At 44.1% G+C, this 26,439-nt stretch overlaps 1 protein-coding gene across 2 annotated transcripts in view; it reads right to left on the reverse strand.

Moving 5' to 3' along the window:
• Positions 1 to 26,439, reverse strand: part of RAB6A (RAB6A, member RAS oncogene family) — an 80,859-nt gene that overhangs the window by 12,866 nt on the left and 41,554 nt on the right. The window contains exons 2-6 of one of the 2 annotated variants that reach the window (XM_030447626.1): positions 22,632 to 22,690; positions 15,838 to 15,891; positions 14,241 to 14,346; positions 12,246 to 12,357; positions 11,201 to 11,294 (exon numbers count right to left, since the gene is read on the reverse strand). In XM_030447626.1, coding sequence (XP_030303486.1) covers positions 11,201 to 11,294; positions 12,246 to 12,357; positions 14,241 to 14,346; positions 15,838 to 15,891; positions 22,632 to 22,690 — 425 coding nt within the window. Of the gene's footprint in view, positions 1 to 11,200; positions 11,295 to 12,245; positions 12,358 to 14,240; positions 14,347 to 14,413; positions 14,520 to 15,837; positions 15,892 to 22,631; positions 22,691 to 26,439 lie in introns of both variants that reach the window. The other variant, XM_030447618.1, reaches the window with a different exon arrangement.

Genomic DNA, 26,439 nt, shown 5'->3' on the forward strand with positions numbered 1-26,439 from the left:
AGCACACACTTTCCTGCTGGTACACAGATTATAAGTAGAAAACAGAGTGAATTAGCTCACCTACCCTTCCACTGAATTTTTTTTATGGTGTTGTTGTTCATATATTGCAATTTTAAGTGTCTCAGCCCAGGTTGGATGGGGCTTGGAGCAACCTGGGCTGTGGGAAGGGTCCCTGCACATCCAGGGGTTGGAACTGGAGGACCTGGAAGCTCCAACCCAAACCATTCCATGATTCTATAAATATTAGGAGTCATTTCAATCCCATTCTTCACATGGAAGGTTTAGGGGAGAAACAAATCCCTGCCATTGGTTTTAAGGATAGATCCAGACCAGAGGTTGGCACAACCCAACTTACACTCAGTTGCTGGTCTTGGTCTGAGAGAAAGAATGAAAAATCCATCATTTCATCCAGCTCTCTGCTGATGGCCCCAGCTTTGAGATCCTGGGTGGAAACAGAACTACAAAACCCAGAATTGCTTTAAACTGTGGCTCTGCTATTTATTTCCCCCCTTGTACAACAGATAGGAAGTGATGGATGAGGTTTAAAGAGGGAGGGGGGTGTGGAGTCTTAAAAAAACCCTCAGCTGACAGGAACCAACTGGAATTACTGCATTTAAACCAAGCTGCTGACAGAAAAAGTGTTTAAAATACACTAATCCTTTCTTTACATTAAAACCCAGGAATAAAATTATGCTTTTAGCAGTTAATTCTCCCCTAAATTATTTGACTAAAAAAAGGAATTTGGCAACTAAGAAAATCAACTTTCTTTCTTATTAACCTTCTGCTTATCAGGCACAGCATATGTGAAAGAAATCCAATTAGGGAAACTACATTATAGTCTTCTACACAGGGACCTTACTGCTTTCCAGTGCCTTCAGGACCCAAGCCAGGAGTCTAATCTCACTGAGAAATGTTGCAGGCACATCCCCATGGCATATATAATATGTGTACTGTCCTGGTTTGGGGCAGGATAAAGGTGATTTTCTGTCTTGTACTTTTGCTTTTAGCTAAGTCTCTTGTAAGTAGTTGCACTTGCTGAAATTAACAGCAAGTTTCTCAGACAGTGTGTGCTTCTAGGATTGATAACACTTGATGTTTATAGTTACTGCTAGAGACTGGTGTGCAGAGCCAAGGACACTGCTCAGCTCTGAGGAAAACATTTTACCATCCAGGAGGATACAGAGGTCCCACCTGAGCCCTCCTTTGGGGAGGAACAGACAAGATAGATGCCAGAATTGACCAAACAGAGGATTCCATCCCATATATGTCACACTCAGTATAAATTTGAGGCATCACGAGGGCCGAGCCAGATCTTTTCCTGATTTCCTGCTTCCCTTCCTTCACCCGGCATCCTGGAAGGATCCCGTCCGTTTGTCTGCCTGTGCTCCTGATCCGTGCCAGCCCGTATCTGTGTGTTCCTGCCTCCGGTTCTCCACTGCTGCTGACTCCAGGATTCCAGCCTGGACTTTCCCAGGGCTGCCCTGCAGCCTGGGTGGTGACGTGAGAGTTATTGGGGGAAAGGAGGGAGGAACCTGGGATCCATTTTCCTGTATATTTGTATAGATTTAGTAATTTTTCCTGTTTACCATTACTGTTTCATTAAAGTTGTGTGGTTTAGTTTCCAACCCATCAGTCTCTCTCCCTTATTCTCTCTCCTTTCTTTATCAAGGAGAAGAGACATTAATAGAGAGCAGCTGTTATTCGGTTTAATTGCTGGGCCAGTGTTAAACCCTGACATGTACAGACACACCTGTGTCTAAATACTTGTGCACAGTGTGCAAAAAACTCATGGATTGGTGAACATTCAGGATTTACTTTGTTTTTCCAAGGGAGGAGTTAAATGCAGCTGTCTGGAAGAGCCACAAAAACATCTCTTTGAGCATTCAACCCTGCAATGTCCTTCCTGATTGAACTGGAAAAAAAAAATAAAATCAGAATCCTTCAACTCTCACCATTAGTTTCAACTCATTTGCCAAACTGTCCCTTTTCCTGCTACTCCAGCAAATAAATTATCCCCCAACCCCCTTCCAGATCAGTGTCACAAACAAGTGTAGGCATGGAACAGCTTTCAGTGTCACAGCAACATGGAAAAGGACAGGAGGGATCACTGTCCAGATGGAAAAGCCAGGCAAGAAAGCTGCAAAGCAAACAAACAAACAAACAAAAAATCTTTTTCCCTAATTCTCCTTCTCTGAGAGCAGAAAATAATTCTCACCCGTCTGACAGGGAAAATCAGGAGACAGGAGAAAGAGCCAAGCTGCTGGATGCAGCCAGCTCTGGGAGAACAAGGTTACTCAAGGGGCTTTGGTCTTTTTAGCTACTGCTGTGAGAAAGTTTTCCTGCCAAACCCCCCATCATCAGCAAATTCACAGACGATACTAAGCTGGCGGGGGGTGTGGATCAGCTGGAAGGCAGGAGGGCTCTGCAGAGGGACCTGGACAGACTGGAGAGTGGGCTGATCCCAATGGGATGAGGTTCAAGACAAGAACCCCATGGGGAGCTCCAGGCTGGGCACAGAGTGGCAGAAAGGGAGCTGGGATTGGCAGGAAGCTGAAGAGGAGGCAGCAGTGTGCCCAGGTGGCCAAGAAGGCCAATGGCATCCTGGGCTGGCTGAGGAAGAGCGTGGCCAGCAGGTCCAGGGAAGGGATTCTGCCCCTGTGCTCAGCTCTGGGGAGGCCACAGCTTGAGTCCTGTGTCCAGTTCTGGGCCCCTCAGCCCCTCAGGAAGGAGCTTGAGGTGCTGGAGCAGGTCCAAAGGAGGCAAGTGGGCTGGGGAAGGGATCCAGCAGAGATGCTGTGAGGAGAGGCTGAGGGAGCTGGGGGTGTTGAGGCTGGAGAAGAGGAGGCTCAGGGGAGAGCTCATCACTCTCTGCAACTCCCTGAAAGGAGGTTGGAGCCAGGGGGGGGTTGGTCTCTTTTCCCAGGCAACTCTCAGCAAGACAAGAGGCCATGGTCTCAAGTTGTGCCAGGGGAGGTTTAGGTTGGAGATTGGAAAGAATTTCTTTCTGGAGAGGGTGATCAGGCATTGGAATGGGCTGCCCAGGGAAGGGGTGGATTCTCCATGTCTGGAGCTATTTCCAAAGAGCCTGGATGTGGCACTGAGTGCCATGGGCTGGGAACCACGGGGGGAGTGGATCAAGGGTTGGACTTGAGGAAACAAGTAGGAAACAAGTAACAGAGCCAAGGAAGTAAAAAAATCTTCCTCTCCCCAAGCAGAAGAAATGAAGATTCTTCCATATCCTCAACAGGGCAAACACAGGCTCTGAAATCCTGTGGACAAAACCCCTGGAGAACCTGAGGGCTTGAGCCAAGAGGAGCAGCACTAAGGGTGACAGAACCTGTGAGGGTTTTTATTCTTCAACAGAAATGAAGTCAGAGGATTGGCTCTGTGCCTCCTAACCCTGCCTGGTGGTCAGACCCAGGCCAGGGCTTCCAGAAATGTCTCCAGAGCACAAGTGACACTGGAATTCACACCTCTGACCTGAAAGAGAGGATGGAAAGGAAGCAAGGAAGTCATGGTGGGATGTTCATGAGGCATCAGGAAAACCAGAGCTGGCTCTGGAACTGGTGATATTGAGATGTCTCCAACTGACACTGCATGGGAACCAAACCCTCCATCAGAAGGGGGTGGGAAATGTAAACAAGCAAAAAATTGAGGATTTGAGGGTTGAGATTCATCCCAAGGCTCCCTCTGTATTAATTTGTCCCATTATCTTTAACCCCAGACACAGGATTTAGATGCAGGAGACAGATTTTTGGGCTGGGAAGAGAAGGCAGTGAGGAAACAAAAGCATTTTGTCAGCTTTTCTGAGCTGCTCGAGGCTGCAAGTGAAGCACAGACAATCTGAGAAGTTTCAGTACTGGCAGGAAGGAGTTCCACGTGGGAGAAAACCCAAAAGAAACCAAAACATTTCATTTTCTCTAATTTCAGGCCTAAGCAGTATCACAGCTAAATCTGAATCTAGGCCCTTATGGACAAACCAAAGACCCTCCAGTAGTCTAAGAGCCACCTCTACATTAATATTAATTATCCAGCATTGGTGATTTTAGGTTTTCCATAAATCTGTTTCATTACACACAGTCAAAAGAGTGTAATGGAGACAGACTGGAGAGCTGGGCCGATTCCAACGGGATGAGGTTCAACAAGGCCAAGTGCCGGGTCCTGCACTTTGGCCACAACAACCCCATGCAGCGCTACAGGCTGGGGACAGAGTGGTTGGAGAGCAGCCAGGCAGAAAGGGACCTGGGAGTCTGGATTGACAGGAAGCTGAACATGAGCCAGCAGTGTGCCCAGGTGGCCAAGAAGGCCAATGGCATCCTGGGCTGTATCAGAAACAGCATCACCAGCAGGTCCAGGGAAGGGATTCTGCCCCTGTGCTCAGCGCTGGTTAGGCCACACCTCGAGTACTGTGTCCAGTTCTGGGCCCCTCAGTTTAAGAAGGATGTAGAGGTCCTGGAACAGGTCCAAAGGAGGGCAACCAGGCTGGTGAAGGGACTCGAGCACAGGCCCTATGAGGAGAGGCTGAGAGAGCTGGGGCTGTTCAGCCTGAAGAAGAGGAGGCTCAGGGGAGACCTCATTGCTGTCTACAACTCCCTGAAAGGAGGCTGTAGCGAGGTGGGAACTGGACTCTTTTCACAGACAACCTTCAACAAGACAAGAGGACACAGTCTTAAGTTGTGCCAGGGGAGGTTTAGGTTAGATATTAGAAAGAATTTCTTCACGGAGAGGGTGATTAGGCTATGGAATGGACTGCCCGGTGAGGTGGTAGATTCTCCGTCCCTGGAGACATTTAAAAAAAGACTGGATGTGGCACTCAGTGCCATGGTCTAGCAACTGCTCCGGTGGATCAAGGGTTGGACTAGATGATCTCTGAGGTCCCTTCCAACCCGGCTAATTCTATGATTCTATGATTCTATGAAAACGTGGACTTTGTATTCAAAGTAATTTGACACTTCATAAAAAACCCTGTATGAAAATTACCTCAGAATCTATTTTGGTGGAAGTCATCAGTTAGGGGAAGGTGAAATCTGCATTCAGTTTATTAATGGAAGATTTTATACAGGTGATGGGAAGGGTATCCCATTTATTCTGCAGAAATCCCCATTTGCTTCCCCATTTCATCAGGGATTTATTGAAAATTAGTAAAAAAAATTCATACCATTCAACAGAGAAGCTGCAAGGAAACTGAGAACTAGATAAGCAGGAGCATTAAAAGTCTTACCCTTTGAGAATTATTTCAACAATTATTCAACTAATAAAAAAATGAGTTTCAAATATTCTGCAGCACAGTTCCTGAGAATCCCAGGCTCAAAACTGAGCAGACAAATCCATTTTTAAATCTTTAGGAATAACCCCTCATGCCTCTTGTTTTGATGGTTTAAACAGAGAATGAAGTCACCCAAAATCTGTCCTTTTGTCCAGTTCTTGGGTTGTAATGCAGGGATATGGTTGATCAGATATTGAGCCTCATGGTTGATCAGATATTAGTTTACTGATGCCAGATGTTTACTGTTTGAGAATTATTTCAACAATTATTCTACTAATAAAAAATGAGTTTCTAATATTCTGCAGCACAGTTCCTGAGAATCCCAGCCTGTGCCTCCAACACCAGGCTCAAAACTGAGCAGACAAATCCATGTTTAGATCTTTAGGAATAACCCCTCGTGCCTCTTGTTTTGATGGTTTAAACAGAAAATGAAGTCACCCAAAATCTGTCCTCTTGTCCAGTTCTTGGGTTGTACTGCAGGGATATGGATCAGCCTCATGGTTTATCAGATATTAGTTTACTGTTTAGTGTTTGAGAATTATTTCAACAACTATTCAAATAATTAAAAAATGAGCTTCAAATATTCTGCAGCACAGTTCCTGAGAATCCCAGCCTGTGCCTCCAACATCAGGATAAAAACTGAGCAGAAAAATCCATTTTTAGATCTTTAGGAATAACCCCTCGTGCCTCTTGTTTGATGGTTTAAACAGAGAATGAAGTCACCCAAAATCTGTCCTCTTGTCCAGTTCTTGGGTTGTAATGCAGGGATATGGAACAGCCTCATGGTTTATCAGATATTACTGTTTATTGATGCCAGATGTTTACTGCTTGAGAATTATTTCAACAATTATTCTACTAATAAAAAATTAGTTTCTAATATTCTGCAGCACAGTTCCTGAGAATCCCAGCCTGTGCCTCCAACATCAGGTTCAAAACTGAGCAGAAAAATCCATTTTTAGATCTTTAGGAATAACCCCTCATGCCTCTTGTTTGGTGGTTTAAACAGAAAATGAAGTCACCCAAAATCTGTCCTTTTGTCCAGCTCTTGGGTTGTACTGCAGGGATATGGAACAGCCTCATGGTTTATCAGATATTAGTTTACTGATGCCAGATGTTTACTGTTTGAGAATTATTTCAACAATTATTCAAATAATTAAAAAATTAGTTTCAAATATTCTGCAGCACAGTTCCTGAGAATCCCAGCCTGTGCCTCCAACACCAGGATCAAAACTGAGCAGAAAAATCAATTTTTAGATTTTTAGGAATAACCCCTCATGCCTCTTGTTTGATGGTTTAAACAGAGAATGAAGTCACCCAAAATCTGTCCTCTTGTCCAGTTCTTTGGTTGCACTGCAGGGATATGGAACAGCCTCATGGTTGATCAGATATTAGTTTACTGATGCCAGATGTTTACTGCTTGAGAATTATTTCAACAATTATTCAAATAATTAAAAAATGAGCTTCAAATATTCTGCAGCACAGTTCCTGAGAATCCCAGCCTGTGCCTCCAACATCAGGCTCAAACCTAAGCAGACAAATCCATTTTTAGATCTTTAGGAATAACCCCTCATGCCTCTTGTTTGGTGGTTTAAACAGAAAATGAAGTCACCCAAAATCTGTCCTTTTGTCCAGTTCTTGGGTTGTAATGCAGGGATATGGATCAGCCTCATGGTTTATCAGATATTAGTTTACTGATGCCAGATGTTTACTGCTTGAGAATTATTTCAACAATTATTCTACTAATAAAAAATGAGCTTCAAATATTCTGCAGCACAGTTCCTGAGAATCCCAGCCTGTGCCTCCAACACCAGGCTCAAAACTGAGCAGACAAATCCATGTTTAGATCTTTAGGAATAACCCCTCATGCCTCTTGTTTGATGGTTTAAACAGAGAATGAAGTCACCCAAAATCTGTCCTCTTGTCCAGTTCTTGGGTTGTACTGCAGGGATATGGATCAGCCTCATGGTTTATCAGATATTAGTTTACTGATGCCAGATGTTTACTGCTTGAGAATTATTTCAACAATTATTGTACTAATAAAAAAATGAGTTTCTAATATTCTGCAGCACAGTTCCTGAGAATCCCAGCCTGTGCCTCCAACATCAGGCTCAAAACTGAGCAGACAAATCCATTTCTAGATCTTTAGGAATAACCCCTCGTGCCTCTTGTTTTGATGGTTTTAACAGAGAATGAAGTCACCCAAAATCTGTCCTCTTGTCCAGTTCTTGGATTGTACTGCAGGGATATGGAACAGCCTCATGGTTTATCAGATATTAGTTTACTGATGCCAGATGTTTAGTGCTTGAGAATTATTTCAACAATTATTCTACTAATAAAAAATTAGTTTCAAATATTCTGCAGCACAGTTCCTGAGAATCCCAGCCTGTGCCTCCAACATCAGGCTCAAAACTGAGCAGACAAATCCATTTCTAGATCTTTAGGAATAACCCCTCGTGCCTCTTGTTTTGATGGTTTAAACAGAGAATGAAGTCACCCAAAATCTGTCCTCTTGTCCAGTTCTTGGGTTGCACTGCAGGGATATGGAAGAGCCTCATGGTTTACAAGATATTAGTTTACTGTTTACTTAGAGAATTATTTCAACAATTATTCAAATAATTAAAAAATGAGTTTCAAATATTCTGCAGCACAGTTCCTGAGAATCCCAGCCTGTGCCTCCAACACCAGGATCAAACCTAAGCAGACAAATCCATTTTTAGATCTTTAGGAATAACCCCTCATGCCTCTTGTTTTGATGGTTTAAACAGAGAATGAAGTCACCCAAAATCTGTCCTTTTGTCCAGTTCTTGGGTTGTAATGCAGGGATATGGATCAGCCTCATGGTTTATCAGATATTACTGTTTATTGATGCCAGATGTTTACTGCTTGAGAATTATTTCAACAATTATTCTACTAATAAAAAATTAGTTTCTAATATTCTGCAGCACAGTTCCTGAGAATCCCAGCCTGTGCCTCTAACACCAGGATAAAAACTGAGCAGACAAATCCATTTCTAGATCTTTAGGAATAACCCCTCGTGCCTCTTCTTTGATGGTTTAAACAGAAAATGAAGTCACCCAAAATCTGTCCTCTTGTCCAGTTCTTGGGTTGTACTGCAGGGATATGGAACAGCCTCATGGTTTATCAGATATTAGTTTAATGATGCCAGATGTTTACTGCTTGAGAATTATTTCAACAATTATTCAAATAATTAAAAAATGAGCTTCAAATATTCTGCAGCACAGTTCCTGAGAATCCCAGCCTGTGCCTCCAAAACCAGGCTCAAAACTAAGCAGACAAATCCATTTTTAGATCTTTAGGAATAACCTCTCATGCCTCTTGTTTGATGGTTTAAACAGAGAATGAAGTCACTCAAAATCTGTCCTCTTGTCCAGTTCTTGGGTTGTACTGCAGGGATATGGAACAGCCTCATGCTTTATCAGATATTAGTTAACTGTTTACTTAGAGAATTATTTCAACAACTATTCAAATAATTAAAAAATGAGTTTCTAATATTCTGCAGCACAGTTCCTGAGAATCCCAGCCTGTGCCTCCAACATCAGGCTCAAAACTGAGCAGACAAATCCATTTTTAGATCTTTAGGAATAACCCCTCATGCCTGTTGTTTGATGGTTTAAACAGAGAATGAAGTCACTCAAAATCTGTCCTCTTTTCCAGTTCTTGGGTTGTACTGCAGGGATATGGAACAGCCTCATGGTTTATCAGCTATTACTGTTTATTGATGTCAGCAAAGACAAAGATTATGTCTCAGAAGAGCAAATCTTCCATTTAATACAGAGGGAACTCACCTCCAGGTTCCCCCCACCACCAGGTTTTATCATCAAACCTCTTTTCTCCCAGAAGTTGTCTTACAGCCTGTAACCTGGCAATTAAAATCAGAGGCATGATTTGTCTAGTCCTTGGTTACACAACTAACAATTTCCTCCAGACAGAGTGCAAGTGAGGCTGCAGCTACAGAAATGGCTTTATGCTCTGGCAGTCTCATTAGTACAATCCCTGAACAGCTTCAGCAGGAAAAAAAAAAGCAGAAAAAGATGCAGTTTCTTCCTCCATAATGCATTAAATGAAGCTGCCATCCTTCCTGATGAAGGCTGGGGTAGCTCTACAAAGCAGAGTTTTATTAAATGACAGCATCTGATGCCAAAATGGACTGCAGGCACACACCAGGGAAGATTTTCCTACTTCTATCTCAAATCATCAGGGCTCCAACTGGCCCTGAAAGCCACCAAGTTACCTTAAAAGCTTGTGGGAAGGAAGAAGTCTCAGCTGAACAGTAACTCTTCCCCCAAGGAAAGGGGGAATTATAAAGCTTCATCATCACCATCATTCCTCCCAGCAAGGCAACTTCTCTCAAGTGCTCACCTCCTCCTCTTAAGGAATGATTAAAGATTCCAGTCCAGATTTCAAGCCCTAATTAAAAGCCAGCTTCTGTGTTGTGGCAGGGTAATTAGTGGACCCTGGAACTGAACACTTGCTTGATTGCTAATGCACTGAAACATGGGGCTGAGGTAATACATCTAATTATTCCATTATATAGGGAATAATTTTGCTACTAATACACCAAGCCAAGGGACATTTTAAGAGCAAGCCTGTCTATAATGTACAAAATCATTTCTGACCCTGCTTTAGCAGCTCCTGATCCAGTTCTGCATCCAAACTACAGATAGAAAATACAGAAATGCTTTGGGTGGGAAAGACTTTCAAGTCCAACCATTAAGCAGCAGGCTACAAAATCCACCACTCAGCCCCATCCCTCAGCACCACATCCAGACAGGCTTTCAAAACACACGTGGTTATATCCATCCCCATCTGGGGGCCTGCTGTGGAGACACCCAAAAATTAATTTCTTCCCCATCTTGCACTGCTGCATGTCCTCCTACCACAAGAACAGCTGCCAAATGCTTCAGTGGCCACGACTCCAGATGAGAAATTGGGAGATGAAGGAAAAAAAGGAGGATCCCATGAGGCACTGAGTCAGGATGGATGCACAGCTCTGGCTGTCTCTCCATGAGCTGCTTCTTCAGCACATTTGCCTCCATAATTAATGAGCTCCAACCAAATTTCTTCCATCTAAACACCAGGTCTGTTCTGCAGTGTTTACTACTTCCCCCAGTTCACTGTTTGCCCAGTGGTTTATCAGAGAATCATAAAATGGTTTGGGTGGAGAGACCTTAAAGCTCAGCCAGTTCCAACCCCCCTGGCATGGGCAGGGACACCTCCCAGGTGGTTCCAAGCCCCATCCAACCTGGATTTAATTTAAACATTTCATTAACACAAGTGCTACATCTCCCTCCAGCAGCTCAGCATTTAAAGAGCTGCAGGCAGCTCATCCCCAACAGAAAAACCTCAATTTTGTGGCAGTTGCATCAGCTCCAAAGACATTTTGCCTCGATTCAAAAGCAACTCATCTCCCAGAAATAAATCCCTTCAGCTGGCCAAGAACATTACCTCACACTCAGTGCCTTGCAGCAGAGTGGGAACACCACTTGACACTGTCTCACTGAGCAGCAGGAGCATTTTAAGCCATCATGTTCCTCCTCAACTGCTCTGTCCACCCTCTTTGGCTGAATTAAAATCAGGAACACTCCACAGACCTGTCCTTCCCCAGCTTTTTGCCTCAAATCCTTTCCACCTAGGCACCAAATCCTGGATTATGAAGCCTCCAGGAAGATTTGATTCTGTACTCACAAAGCTTCTTCAAGAATTCTTTTTTTTTTCTGAAAGAAATTCCAAGTTCAGGGAATCCTTCTGGACCTCGAGCCAACAAATTGACTTTAAGATTTTCCTTTTTATGGCCTAAAAATGTCCCTCTGTCACCCTCTGGAAAGGTTTCCCATTGCCTAGGGAATTCCTGCTTCTACAACAAGGCATTAATGGAAAGATCTCAGGGCTGGTTGGAGCCCACACATTACTCACCTGTTTTACATTGTATCCTGCTTTTGCACTAGTTTCAATGAACATTACATTCAGCTCTTTGGCTTTTCTCTCTCCTTCCTCAATGGACACTTGTCTGGGGAAAAATAGCACAGAATTAGGAAAATAAAAACCATCAAAACACAAAACAAACAGACCAACACCTTGAGAATGAGGATTTTTCATTTTCAGTCCACTTCCACTACAAATCCTCACCCAGAAAACTATGATTTGATGTCTGAACAATTAGGAACAAGTGGATTTTAATACCTAATAGCAATCATTAACTTGCAGCCTACAAGGATCAGGTATAAACACCTCCTATCAAATGAAATTTGTTTGCTACATCAAAACCTGAGGGAAACTTTTGTTTAGGAGCTGCCAAATAAAAATCATGTGGTACCTGAGGGAGATAAGATGTGCATAAACAACTTTAAATGTGATGCTAGAAATGTGAAGTAAGGGTCACAAGTGGAGCTACTGTGAAGAATCAGGGATTTCAAGCAAATCCAGAATAGTTCCCTCATGTTTCTGTTTTGGTTTTGTGACTTTGGACTCATTTGTGTTCAGAAAACCCTAAACCCACATAAGGAGAGCATGCAGTGCAGCACAAGATGCACAACTTCTAGTAAGAATATTTAAGGTTGGGCATTCATGAAAATCCTGAGGAGTTCTAAAAGGGAAAATTACTTCCATTTGCATTTCTATCTGAGCAAATTTATTAAGCATGAGTGTTTGTAACAACTTGAGCTTATTCATTCCCTGATGAAGGCTGTAGTTAACACTCCATTCTCTCCTGACATCCCAACAAGCTGGTGACAGGTTCTCAACTCAATTCACAGCTTTGTGCTGCAAAACTTGTGGTTAACCAAATAAAAAGAGATTTTAAAATTGAGATTTCTCTAGTCACAGCCATCTCCAGCACAGTCAAAACAAGCTTGAGCATTCTAGATTAAAAAAATAAAAATACAAGTGTTCTTTTAACAGACATTTTCTAGGAGAAAACAGTTGAAGAAAAGCATTTAAAAGATGAGTTAATCCTCCATACCTCTTATCTGCTAGATCTGTTTTATTCCCCACCAGCATAATGATGACATCACTGCCCCTTTCCGTTCTGACATCATCAATCCATTTTGTTGTTTGCTGGAAGGAGTTTACATCTAGCAGAGAACAGTGGAGAGGATTATCACTGCAGGCATCCTTCACAGATCACTGCTAAACACATCTCTGTCTCAAATAAAAGCTTCACATTTCTCTGGAATTGGCCTAATTAATTGTTGAAGAAGCAGCAAGTGAAGCCCTGAGTCCCCCAGACTAAAATACAAGAAACTTTTTGGCATTAACTTCAAATGAAACTTGATTACAGGTGATTTCAAAGCCAGGGAGTGAACTGAGTTCACCTATAATTGGGTTCTGACAGCATTTATAATGAGAGGTTTTATCACTGTGTTTCAGACCAGCTCCCTTTTATTGAGATGCAGAGAAAATATTTTATACAGAGAATGGGGATTAAGGTGATGCTGCATTTTGCTGCTCACCAGCAAAAGGTCCCTAAAGCTTCACTGCTTCTCTGAAATACCAGCTACAATTTTTGTACAGCTTTTTGTACACTTCTTACTTGCTAGGAGCAGGATTTTCTCTAAGAAATAATATACAGAAATAATTTGCAAATCATTGGCATAGAACCAGAGATAAAAAAAAATAAATCTGTGGAAAAGCTAAATTTGTATTTTCCTTAGTGCTAAGTCCTTAAAAGCTGCAAGATAAGAATTTCAGGCAGCTCTCCTGATCTAATGAGCCAGAATGTTGTTTATAAAGTTGCACCCCATAAAGAAAATCAAGTTGAAGCTGCCATGGAGCTCAGTGAGCTACACAAAGAGCATCTGAGTTGCCAAAGTAGTTTGCAGGCCTTAAAAATCAGAGGGGAGGGCTCTGCAGCAGTTCTTAACAAGTATTGATTTTTTTTTTAATGGTTTCTACTGCAAAGTAATATATTGTGTGCTAGACAGTTAAGATTTGATCACTTGCCAGTGTCTTAATTATTCTCTTTGCTACTTGGTAATGCAGAATTGGCCAGGTCAGGAGAAAAGTTCACAGCTAACCTGCAATTTTAGCTCAACTGAAAGTGCTGATTTTAACAATTAAAGGTTTTATAGGTAAAGCTTGTTTTCCTGCAGTACTCTCCCAGTATTTATAAAGCAAAGGACAAGCACTTATGCACTTGTAGAGAATTAGGGCATTGGTCTCAGTCAGTTCTGGTTTAGAACTGAAAGTGCCTGGAGGTTTAATCCTCCAAAAAGAAAAATTCCTGTTCTTGGTAAATACAGAAAGCTCCTAAATTCAGGGGCTCTGGATTGAGGGGAGGGAGAGAAGGAGAAGAGTTGAAGCAGGACTAATATTTTAGTTCACAAAAATGTACATACCTTAGTAAGAAATGAAAGAGCAGTTGTTAAAAGAGAAGGGCTTAGTGGTAAAGTTTGATTGCAAAATGTGACAGTGACTCAGTCAGATGGAAAGGTGATGTTAATGCATCCCCCCCCCCAGCCCATGCCCAGATTTTTAATTTTTTTTCTGTTTTTTTGTTTGTTTTTGGGGGGGTGGGGGTGGAAAGAGGGCAAATGGAGTGAAGCAAGCTACAGTGCAATGTTTCTAATGGAAGAATTCCAGTCTTTACAAAAGATGATTCAGGTGTTTGAGACCAAAAGTCACAGGTGATATGAGAACCAAAAAGCAGATGGAAGAGGGTAAAGTGCAACAAGAGCAGCCAGGACTCAAGGTTTCAGGAAAAGGTTACAAAATGATGTTGTTTGTCAGGTAGTTTACACATCCCAACAACATCCAGGGATGGGTCAGCTTAAAACTTGACTACAACAACAACAAAATTAAAATTAAACAAATCCTTGTGGCGATTTGTTGGTTTTGTTTTCATGCCAGAATGAAGACCAAGCAAGATGTCTGTGAGAGGACATGCAAAGCTAAGGCTAGAGGATGAAAAAAAAAAAAAAGGGCAGAGTATTAGAAATGCAGAATTCCCCCCACTCACTTGTGATATCATAAACAACAACTGCAACAGTGGAGTCACGAATGTAGCTAGGAATCAAGCTCCTGAACCGTTCTTGACCTGCTGTGTCCCATAATTGCAACCGTACCTAACAAAATCAGTCAAACAAGCAAGAAAAATAAGAAAAGAGGTCAAAGCCAGGGCAAAATACCTACTTGTGATATCGTAAACAACTACAGCAGCAGCAGAGTCACGGATGTAACTGGGAATGAGGCTACGGAAACGTTCCTGACCCGCAGTATCCCACAGCTGCAACCTGATCTGTGGGTGGGAGAAAATTAAAAAAGCCAAAAAAAAAAAAAAGAAAAAAAAAAAACAGACTGCCACTAAAAGTGTAAAAAGAAAATTTACTTTTGGAAAAGAAAAAAAAAATAAACTAAATTAAAAATGATAAACTCATGCAGGAGATGACTGAGGGCTGAGAGGAGGAGGATGGCTCCTCCTTTTACCTCTCCTAGTAGTTGAAGTGGTGTGTGTGCACCTATCTTGGCTTTCCTCCTGCTCTGCCTTTTTTATTTTAAGTGTTTTCCTCTCAAAAGAGGAGAAATGGACTCGCTCAGCTTTCAAACTGAGAGGACTAGCAAGAAAATGAAGGCAAATGTTCACCTGCCTACATGAGAGGGTCGTGTTCTGCTGCTACCCCTCCTTCAGGCCCCCAGGATGTCACCTGAAGGTTATTTCAGAGCACACACCAGATTTCTCAAGGCAGAGCCTCCAGCTGCTGCCAAAGTATTGGAAAAGCTACTCAGGTGAGTTTCCCCAGGAGGAAAAAATGCTAATTATTACTCTCTGTTGAAGCCTTAGCCACACTGCATCTTAACATGCACAAAGATGAGGCTGAATGTCTCTCACCATCAAGGTTCTGAAAGAAAATGGAATATACACTAACAGCAAGATGGCAAGATGTACCAGGGCCAGTTTTTGCTATGGAAAGACCATCCCACCACTTCCCATGCAGTAACATTTACTGTGGGTTTGTTCCACCCCATCAGCATATGCAGCACTGCACAGTTTGCTTCTGCAAATAGCTCAATGGTTGAATCCCTTAATTAAGAATCTGAGCTCATTTAAAACCCCAGGCTTGCTTCCACAGAGGAGTGATTTCATTTCAGGAATTAGAGCTGCAGTAAGCTTAGAAACAAGTTATCATTTGTAGATTACAGCTGAAGGCAACCTTCTTTATTTTAAAGAAGTAACATTCAGATTTATCAAGCCAGCTATTAGCTGACAGCATTTGGCACCTTATTATTTTATCCTGTGTCTCACAACCTCAAAACCTGAAGGGGTCAAAGTGTGCTTCCCTCCTATAAGTTCCCACCATTACTATCTGTCTCATCCCTTTCTTCAAAGGGAATGACTGCAAAATGGCCCCCAGGAGCCTTCCACAGATGAAGCAAATGGGTGATTTCCCATTGCCCCACATAGAGCTGGGAGCTCTTCCCACAGCATTCCTTAGCCTGGGAGCAGCTGGGAGATGGAAAGCTGAGTCTGTGCTTCCAAGGGATCTCAGAACTTCCAAGAGATTGCTGATCCTCATTCCTACTGCAGACAGAGAAGGGCAAGGAAAAATCTTACTCACTGTTCGATCCTCCAAATACATCGTTTTTGAGAGGAAGTCAATGCCAATTGTTGCCTGGAAGAAAAAAAAAGAAACATGAAAGAAAAAGCAAAACACACACAAAAAAACCCCAACACCTCTTAATTGAAACAGCAGAACAACTGTAGGGATTTTTCCCTACAGTAGGGATTTTTCCAGGATTACTGCCACCTCAGAATGCAGCACCTGCAGTGGATCTGAAAGAAAAAAATGTTGGTTTTCTTCCTTGCAGGTTGTAATTCTGACTGTAGGATTCCAGGCAGCTTTGCCTTAATATCCAGAACCAGAAACAAGATCTTAAAGCACAAGAAGTTGAGTTTAACTTCAGTCTCTGCAGATTGACAGCTTAATCCATACAGCCAGCAAGGAGTTGTATGGATATGACCCAAGTTAGTGTGAACCAGGACATCTTGGCACACTGTTTCCTTAGCTTGATGTGTCTTAATTTAAGTCTTTTTTTTGTATTTATTTATTATTAAGGCTGAGGAGGACATCTTCCCATCTGCTGCACCAGAGGAGTGTGAGCACACACAGCCTCCAACAATTACTAAAGCTGAGTTAATACTAAAGGTCACTGCAGCACAACTGCACCCAGGTTTCCAGACACAGTTGGAGCTTCAGAGATGTTCCCAAAAGAATTGATTTTAAGACAAAAAGGAAAAAAAAAAAACAACAAAAAAATAGGTAATAGGCAAGCTGCTTAGCTAGGGCAAAGAGGAGTGAAGCCACCTCTTCCCTGCCTCCCCCACTTCAGTGTTTCTAATGGAGAGTCCATTTTATTACATATGCTGCATATTGTTCATTATATATCCCCATAATTAATTAATTTCTTCTATTCTGCCAAATACTTTGTGACAGGAATAAAGAAGAAAACCAGTCAGCCTGCTTTGGAGCAATACAGAAAGAAAAACCCCCAAAAACCAGCTGAAATAAATGAATTAAAAAAGCAGAACTGAACGACCCAGACTGAATTTCCATTTGCAACTAAATATATAAATCAGAAACCAAACTTCCCTGGCTGGATAAGGAGAGAAGGTTTGGAGTTCCAGGCATGCCTACAGGAAAAACAAGTGCTGATGGATCCCAAGATGTGTAACCAGTGATTTTTCACTGGTCAGCAAGAACTGTGACATGACCATTGCATACTGAGACTATAGGAAAAGCCTCAACAGCCTCCTGCAACATCCTGATTCCCTCTTGTTTTCCATCTTTTTGGTGGAAGATACTCCTCAGAAGAGTGCCTCAAGGATGATTCTATTTTCCCTCATGTCTATTTGATTTATTTTATTTTTTTTTTACAGAGAGAAAGCTACCAAACACCTATGATCCCACACCTCACACACCAGTTAGGATCCTGTTCTGCTGGAAACTCCCATTTTCCTCTGCTCTCAGTAGGAGATGGAATATCAGCTCCAAAGCCTGAAACCTGGCTCAGCCTTCACTCTGAAGCTCAATCTCTTGCTGGATGAAGTCTGGGGGGAAGGCAAATGGCCCAGAGGAATCAGGGTCAGTGAGATCCCTGCACTCCTCTGCTCAGAGCTGCAAGAGTTGCATGGAATAAATCCCAGCCAAACATTTCTCCACCTGGATCACGACACAGAGAAGCAGCAGATGTCACAAGGAGCTGATTCAGGCACTCCAGATCCCAGATTTTTTTCTAAAATAGGTAACCTACCATGAGGCATTTTGTCACCATTCTGATGGAAGGAGAAAAAAAGATAAAAGAAAAACAAAACAAAACAAACAAACAAAAAAAAACACCAAGAAAAAACCAAAAAAAAAAAAAAAGAAAGGAGAAGGAGAAGGGAGAAAGGGAAAAAGAAAGGGAAAGGGAAAGGGAAAGGGAAAGGGAAAGGGAAAGGGAAAGAGAAAGAGAAAGAGAAAGAGAAAGAGAAAGAGAAAGAGAAAGAGAAAGAGAAAGAGAAAGAGAAAGAGAAAGAGAAAGAGAAAGAGAAAGAGAAAGAGAAAGAGAAAGAGAAAGAGAAAGGGAGAAGGAGAAGGAGAAGGAGAAGGAGAAGGAGAAGGAGAAGGAGAAGGAGAAAGGAGAAGGAGAAGGAGAAGGAGAAGGAAAAGGAAAAGGAAAAGGAAAAGGAAAAGGAAAAGGAAAAGGAAAAGGAAAAGGAAAAGGAAAAGGAAAAGGAAAAGGAAAAGGAAAAGGAAAAGGAAAAGGAAAAGGAAAAGAAAAAAGCTTAGGGGGATCTTTGCAGATCAGTTGCAAGGAAGAGCTGTGCTGTGGATGAGCAGAGGAAAAGTTTGCTCACTGATTGGGGGAAAAAAAAGCTAATTGCTGGATTAAAGTGGAGGCAGGTTTCACCCACTTGTGAAATGCTGTGCACCACATGGAATGAGCAAGAACTGAGCAGCCTCCTGTTCAGAGCTTCTTGGTGCTGAGCCCCTGTGCCAGGTTGCCCAAGGAAGCTGTGGCTGCCCCATCCCTGGCAGTGTCTCAGCCCAGGTTGGATGGGGCTTGGAGCAATCTGGGCTGTGGGAGGGGTCCCTGCACATCCAGGGGTTGGAACTGGAGGAGCTGGAAGGTCCCTTCCAACCGAAACCCATCTGGGATTCTATGAAGAACCAACAAACATAAATCCTCAGCTCAAAACCCAATAAGATATAAAAATTCCTTGTGTATCTTTAAACCCAGTGGGTTTTGAGCACTGGGAATTTTCAAGCAGCAGTGAAAGTGTAAAGAAGACATAACAAACACCCGAGGGGGCCACCCTGCAGATGGGGTCATAGAATCATAGAATCATAGAACTGACTGGGTTGGAAGGGACCTCAGAGATCATCAAGTCCAACCCTTGATCCACTCCCCCCGTGGTTCCCAGCCCATGGCACTCAGTGCCACATCCAGGCTCTTTGGAAATAGCTCCAGACACGGAGAATCCACCCCTTCCCTGGGCAGCCCATTCCAATGCCTGATCACCCTCTCCACAAAGAAATTCTTGCCAATCTCCAACCTAAACCTCCCCTGGCACAACTGCAGACCATGGCCTCTTGTCTTGCTGAGAGTTGCCTGGGAAAAGAGCCCAACCCCCCCTGGCTCCAACCTCCTTTCAGGGAGTTGCAGAGAGTGAGGAGCTCTCCCCTGAGCCTCCTCTTCTCCAGCCTCAACACCCCCAGCTCCCTCAGCCTCTCCTCACAGCATCTCTGCTGGATCCCTTCACCAGCCCACTTGCCTCCTTTGGACCTGCTCCAGCACCTCAAGCTCCTTCCTGAGGGGCTGAGGGGCCCAGAACTGGACACAGGACTCAAGCTGTGGCCTCCCCTGAGCTGAGCACAGGGGCAGAATCCCTTCCCTGGACCTGCTGGCCACACTGTTCCGGATACAGGTCATGGGTGAGAAGACTTAAAATCCATCTGTCCTCCCCAAGATTACAGTCTAACAAGGAACTTCTGTCACCCCATTTTACAGACTGCACAGAATTACCCAGAATTATGCCAGAAGCCTGAGGCAAAGCAGAACCTGACTTCTCTCTCAAGTCCCAGGCCAATGTTTCCACTCCACGCTGCTCTCCCTTTCTGAGAGGATGAAGCTAAAGGGAAGGGTCTCTAATTTTCCTTTTGCCTAACACACATGTTGGCCAATGCTGATCTTTCACTACACATCACATATGGGGCCAAAGAAGAAGTACATCCCAGCACATCCACAGAGAGCAATCACTCCTGGTAAAATCTACACCCCATAAATGGCACGATTTTATTTCAGGTGTTCTGAGTTTCCTTGACACAAGTACAGCAAGTTCTTGTTTGATTCACAAATGCTGCTTTCATGCAAACAGTTTATTAATAAGCCAGGGACAACAGCTGAATTCTTCTTATCTAGCAGCAAGTAAAAGCAAATGAAAGCACAGCACAGATTTTATTCAAGCTCAGTTTTGCTATTTTTACCAACTGAGCACAAAAAGCCTCATTCAGCTGATAGGTTGTGGCAGCTTTCAGAAAAGACACATTCTGAATTCCTCAGAAATGTCCAGAATGAGCAAATCATCCATCAAGTCACCTGCAGGTAACCAGAGGCACACTTTAATGGGTGTTCTCATTCAAATATGTGAGGTCTCTACTGGCTCCCAGGCATCAAGAAATTTATATTCTGGTTTGACACAGACACATGGTGTGATTTTGGCCAAATTACTGGAGCTTTTATGACTCATTATTTTTTTCCAGCTGTCTCAAAATAGGATGTATCACCCTACCTCAGTAGAACAGAGGTTTTTGGGTGAAGGACATTACATTAACCCCCAAGCTAGGCACACATAAGTGACAACTAAATTGAAGCTATCTTGTTAGCCCTTAAGATTTCTGACTGGTTTAAATCCCACTGCTTCATTTTGGAATCTTTTAGTATATTATGTTGGACCAGCTTCCCATGGAAACAACTGAACTGGCAGAAAGCACAGAGGGTCAAACCTCCTCAAGAAAGAACTAGGACATAAGCTGTGTAGAGAAAAGGAATGGATCTGAAGGAAAAGAAATTGTGGGGGGGGGGGGGAAAAAAACCAATAAAACAGATGAAATAAAAACACTGCATTCACATGTCCAAGTAATTACACTGGGTAGAATCTGAAAGGATGTTTGCTCCCTTGGGAGCTGCAATGTGTGCACTCCAGCCCTCCCACATCATAAAAGTTTTGCTTCTCCCATAGCTCAGTGAGAAATTAAATCTCATTCTGCTCAACTCCCCCAGAAGCAGCAATGAGAGGAGAGGCAGGAAGGAAATCCCCAGGGATAAAGAGATTGGAAAGAGACACCTGGATAACCACTCAGCAACAGAAGAATCACAGTGTTTTCCCTATTCTTGTCCCCATTACCTCCTTCCTCCCCTCCTAAAAATCCCTTCAGAGTCACCAGGGGAGAGGTTTTCCTCAGCTGAGTGTTTCAGGACATCACCAACTATATAGAATCACAGAATCCTAGAATTGTCTGGGTTGGAAGGGACCTCAGAGATCCTCAAGTCCAACCCTTGATCCACTCCCCCCGTGGTTCCCAGCCCATGGCACTCAGTGCCACATCCAGGCTCTTTGGAAATAGCTCCAGACACGGAGAATCCACCCCTTCCCTGGGCAGCCCATTCCAATGCCTGATCACCCTCTCCAGAAAGAAATTCTTTCCAATCTCCAACCTAAACCTCCCCTGGCACAACTGCAGACCATGGCCTCTTGTCTTGCTGAGAGTTGCCTGGGAAAAGAGAGCAACCCCCCCCTGGCTCCAACCTCCTTTCAGGGAGTTGCAGAGAGTGAGGAGCTCTCCCCTGAGCCTCCTCTTCTCCAGCCTCAACACCCCCAGCTCCCTCAGCCTCTCCTCACAGCATCTCTGCTGGATCCCTTCACCAGCCCACTTGCCTCCTTTGGACCTGCTCCAGCACCTCAAGCTCCTTCCTGAGGGGCTGAGGGCCCAGAACTGGACACAGGACTCAAGCTGTGGCCTCCCCAGAGCTGAGCACAGGGGCAGAATCCCTTCCCTGGACCTGCTGGCCACGCTCTTCCTCAGCCAGCCCAGGATGCCATTGGCCTTCTTGCCCACCTGGCCACACTGCTGCCTCCTCTTCAGCTTCCTGCCAATCCCAGCTCCCTTTCTGTGCCCAGTCTGGAGCTCCCCATGGGGTTCTTGTCTTGAACCTCATCCCATTGGGATCAGCCCAACTCTCCAGTCTCTCCAGGTCCCTCTGCAGAGCCCTCCTGCCTTCCAGCTGATCCACACTCCCCCCCAGCTTGGGGTCATCTGGGAATTTGCTGATGATGGACTCAATCCCCTCCTCTAAATCCTCACTCAAGATATTAAACAGCACTGGGCCCAACACTGATCCCTGGGGGACACCACTAGTGACCGGCCGCCATTTTGATGCAGCCCCGTTCAGCACCACTCTCTGGGCCCGGCCCTCCAGCCAGTTCCTAACCCAGCACAGAGTGCTCCTGGCTGATCCATGGGCTGACAGCTTTTTCAGGAGGATGCTGTGGGAGACGGTGTCAAAGGCCTTGTTGAAGTCCAGGTAGACAGAGTCTACCCAAGTCATGAAAAATGTTCTGCTTGAAGAAGACTGGAGGAAACAAAAGTATTTTGATAGCTTGCCACCTTTTCAAGCTAACCCTGAATTCTGGGAGTGGGCAACAATGAGTGCTCTCCTTGAATTCAGAGTTTGCTTCCATCTGGAACTGAGTTGTCACCAGGAGATGAAGAAATGAGGGGGCTGCAAGGCAGACTGGAATAAAAGACCTCAGCCTTGCCAACCCCATCTTCTTTAAATGAGAAATAACCAGACAAACATAAGCAAGAAGTCATAGGATGAGGAGGGTGCATTAAAAAAGAGTTTTGTGGTCTTCAATCCAACAGGCAGCATAAAATATCATCCTAAAGCACAACCTGCTCCACAAATCCTTGTTCATCGCCTTGCAAAACCTCTTGCATCTCAGCTTGCTTCTTTTTAATAATAATAATAAAAAAAGAACTAGGAACCTGTTGCATTTTCCCCACAAAAGCTTAAGATTTAGGGTGGAAAACCCAAACCTGGTGGATATAAGAAGTGCTCTCACTTGGGTCTGTGCTGTCAAACCACAGCTCATCCTTCTGCAAGGGGCAGATAAACTACTTGAGCAGAATTCACCACTGGAAATGCCATTCTCAAAGGTTATGAAAATACAAAGCTTAAAAGATTTTTACAGACAGGAATCTGGGCTGTGTTCCAACCCTTCTCCACTGCAACCAAATGTTTTCTTCCTGCACTGGAAGACACAGCAACAGAGGGGCCTTAGAGAAGACAAAAATATGGATTAATTTACCTGGTAGGTGTTGTCAAAGCTGTCATACATGAACCTGGTGATCAAGGAAGTCTTCCCCACTGAAAGAAGAAAAAAAAAAACAGATTCAATAAGCAATTTCAGTGCAAGCTTTAAGCAAGTGGTATAAAAATAGCTTCAGCAGGAGTTTTACTGTGCCCAAGAGGTCTGTACTGTGCAATTCAACTTCCTACAAGCAACAGAGCAGTTCCATGACTTCACCACTGCAAAGTCACTACAAGGGACATTTTTTTCTGGAAAAGGTCGGCTCCTGGATCATGGAATAATCTGGGTGGGAAGGGACCTCTAAAGGTCATTCAGTAAAACCCCTGCAGTATCAGGAACACCCTCACCCATGTCAGGGTGCTCAGAGCCTCCTCAAGCCTCACCTTGAACATCTCCAGGGATGAGACCTCAACCACCTCCCTGGGCAACCTCTGCCAGTTTTCCACCCTCCTCATGGTAAAGAACTTTTTCCTGACATCCAACCCACACCATTCCTGAGCATCAGGTTTTTTTTCTTAAGCATTGCTGATTCGAGATGAAAACTGAAATAGTTTGATATTTCTAAGCCACCCAGAAACCTGAGGTGAGCTAAATGAAGGTGTGCAGTGGGGTCTGACAACCCTCACAATAAATTGCCCCAACCCAGACAGCTCTGCTCCCTCAAACCATGCAGCCACATCCCTTTAAAATCCATCTCCTTGTGCAGCTCCTCAGTGCCACCCTCTCCAGAGCTGTCACACAGCTGGCAGTCCCTGCTCTGGTGTTATGATTGAAGAGCACCACAGCTCAGAGGTTTCTTTATCATCTCCCTCAGTGCCTGAAGGTCTTTCTCACTGCAATAATTCTCAGCTTTCCTTTGATGATGGAGTCACCAGAGGTTTTTGAACAAGCAGGGTCATACACAGCTCAAAACCCCATTACTCACTGGGGCTGCAGTCAGATGGTGTCACCCAGTGTCACCCAGTGTCACCCAGGCCCTTCCATGATTCACAGAATGGCTGAAGTTGGAAGGAACCTCAGAGATCATTTCCCCAACCTCCCTGCCATGCCCAGGGACACCTCTCATCCAGACAAGGATGCTCCAAGCCTCATCCAACCTGGTCCTGAACACCTCCAGGGAGGGGACATCCACAATTTCTCTGGGAAATCTGTCCCAGAGTCCCACCACCTGAAGAGCTGCATCCCAAAATCCTGTCTGAACCTCTTCTCCTTCAGTTTAAAGCCATTTCCCCTTGTCCTATCCCCTGGACACTCTGAGGAAAAGTCCCTCTCCCTTTCAGCATCCTTCAGGTATTGGAATGCAGCTCTAAAGGTCCACCTGGAATCTTCTCAGAGCTGCAGACAAAGCCTTTTTCCTGTGATGCTGCAGCTCCTCTGGAAACACAACTCATCGTGGGAAGGTTAAATCACAAACTTTATCCTACTCTGTGAAGCTCCTCATTCCATAACCAAGTTCTATGTAAAACTGGAGCACTCCAGCCAGGCCTCAGACTACCCTGTGAGCTCTTTTTCCTTAAAAAGCCAGGAAATAAATAAGGAATAAGGAAGTATATAAGGAAATAAAGACAAAAATTTAAAAGAGGTCCATTTTGCAACCATTTTGTGTCCTTCAAACAAGTTTCCAGAGATGTTACTTCTCTGCAAGGTGCCCATTAAGGGAACTGGGGAATTAAAGCCAAGATTTGGAAGGGAGGGAAGTTTTTAAGGGGTTTTCAGGTTGTTTTTTGCTTTTGTTTTTCACATCTCAAGATAAAACTTTCAAAGACATCTCAGGTGTTGTACTTCAGCAGCATTTTAATCCACCTGCAAACTTCAAGCTCTGCAGAAGTCCAAAACTCAACAGGAATCCAGCAGACAGCATTGGAGAAAAAAAGATTTTCCCCAAGTTAAAATCTGAACTCCTGGGTGAATCTTTCACATCTTCTGCTCTGTGTTCTCTGTGTTCTGCAACAGGACACATCCTGTTGAGTGTCCTCACAACACTGATAATCTGCCTTGGGAAAAGCAACCATTCCCTTTGAGTAGCTTTTCAGAAGCAATACATCTCAGGTGGGCAGGAGTCCTAAATTCCTTCACTCAGATTTCTCCCAGGGAGGAGGAGGAGGAGGAGGAGGAGGAGGAAGGAGGAGGAGGAGGAGGAGGAGGAGGAGGAGGAGGAGGAGGAGGAGGAGGAGGAGGAGGAGGAGGAGGAGGAGGAGGAGGAGGAGGAGGAGGAGGAGGAGGAGGAGGAGATCACTCCAGCAGCCCTGAACCTTCCATGTGAAAATGGGATTGAAATTATTCTTAAAATTTACAGAATCCTGGAATGGTTTGGGTGGGAAGGGACCCCAAAGCTCCTCCAGTTCCAACCCCTGCATGGGCAGGGACCCCTCCCACAGCCCAGGTTGCTCCAAGCCCCATCCAACCTGGGCTGAGACACTGCCAGGGATGGGGCAGCCACAGCTTCCTTGGGCAACCTGGGACAGGGGCTCAGCACCCTCAAATTCAAGAATTTCTCCCTCCCCAAGATCTCCTCTCCATCTCCCCTCTTGCAGCTGGAAACCCTTCCCCCTCATCCCATCCCTCCAGGCCTTGTCCAAAGACCCTCCCCAAGAAGCCCATGAAGCTCTGAGTTAATTACACTCTGTTTTAATTAAATAGTAAGCAACACTCCAGCACTGTTTGCTGCTGATGTGGTACAATACATCAAATTGTAGAATCCCAGACTGGTTTGGGTTGGAAGGGACCTTCCAGCTCCTCCAGTTCCAACCCCAAATCCATGGGCAGGGACCCCTCCCACAGCCCAGTTTGCTCCAAGCCCCATCCAACCTGGACTGAGCCACTTGGAGTGACTCTGTCCAAAATGCATAAAATCTGAGATTTTCCCAGTTCCCATTCCTTGAGGTTTCCTACCTTCACTCCTAAAAACCCAGGCTGTTGCTTGGCTTGCTTAGATTTCAACATCTGCTTCAACCAACACTTGGAGAGAGCATCTTAATGCATTTCAGCTCTCAGATATTTCTTCTCCAAACAGAGCAGGGTTTGCTTTACAGAGCACAGCACCAGGCACCAGACCAAGGTTGTATAAATATCAGCTGCTTACAGTTCTAATTCCACCCCAACTCCTGAAGCATCACCATTTCTCCTTCTAAAAAGAAAAAACAAACTCAAAACTTTAAAGATTTAAAAATTCTGGCAGAAGGGAAAAGCCACATTTCCCACTGTATCTCTAATGAAAAGGAAAAAAAAAAAAAAAGGGAATTTTCTCTTCAGAAATTCACAAACTAAGATTACATAAACAGACTCCTTGTCCAGAGGGTTTCCAGGCTTGAAATATTCCCTCTTGGAAAGAACCACTGCCCTAATCCCCAACCCCACCTCATCTCCAACCCAAAACCTTTCCAACACAAACCATTCTATGGTTCTGTGAACCTGCAGAAAGAGCTGAACTTTTTCCACTCCCTTGGCAGAGCAAGAAGGGAAAGGCTGCTGAGCCACACTTGGCTTTTGGAGCTGAGCCCCTGGGCTCTTGGATGAGTTTTACATCACTTTTTATTCAGAACATCTCAATAGATTGCCAGGCCCCAGGGCATGACTTGAAAAAGAAATAAATAATGAGTGTAATAAAGGACATTTAAAGAAACTAATAAAGGAGGCACTGATGATTTAGATGAGGGGATTGAGTCCATCATCAGCAAATTCCCAGATGACCCCAAGCTGGGGGGGAGTGTGGATCAGCTGGAAGGCAGGAGGGCTCTGCAGAGGGACCTGGAGAGACTGGAGAGTTGGGATGATCCCAATGGGATGAGGTTCAAGACAAGAAGCC

The sequence above is a fragment of the Calypte anna genome, chromosome 1, assembly GCF_003957555.1.
Source record: "Calypte anna isolate BGI_N300 chromosome 1, bCalAnn1_v1.p, whole genome shotgun sequence".
NCBI classification, from domain to species: Eukaryota; Metazoa; Chordata; class Aves; order Apodiformes; family Trochilidae; genus Calypte; species Calypte anna.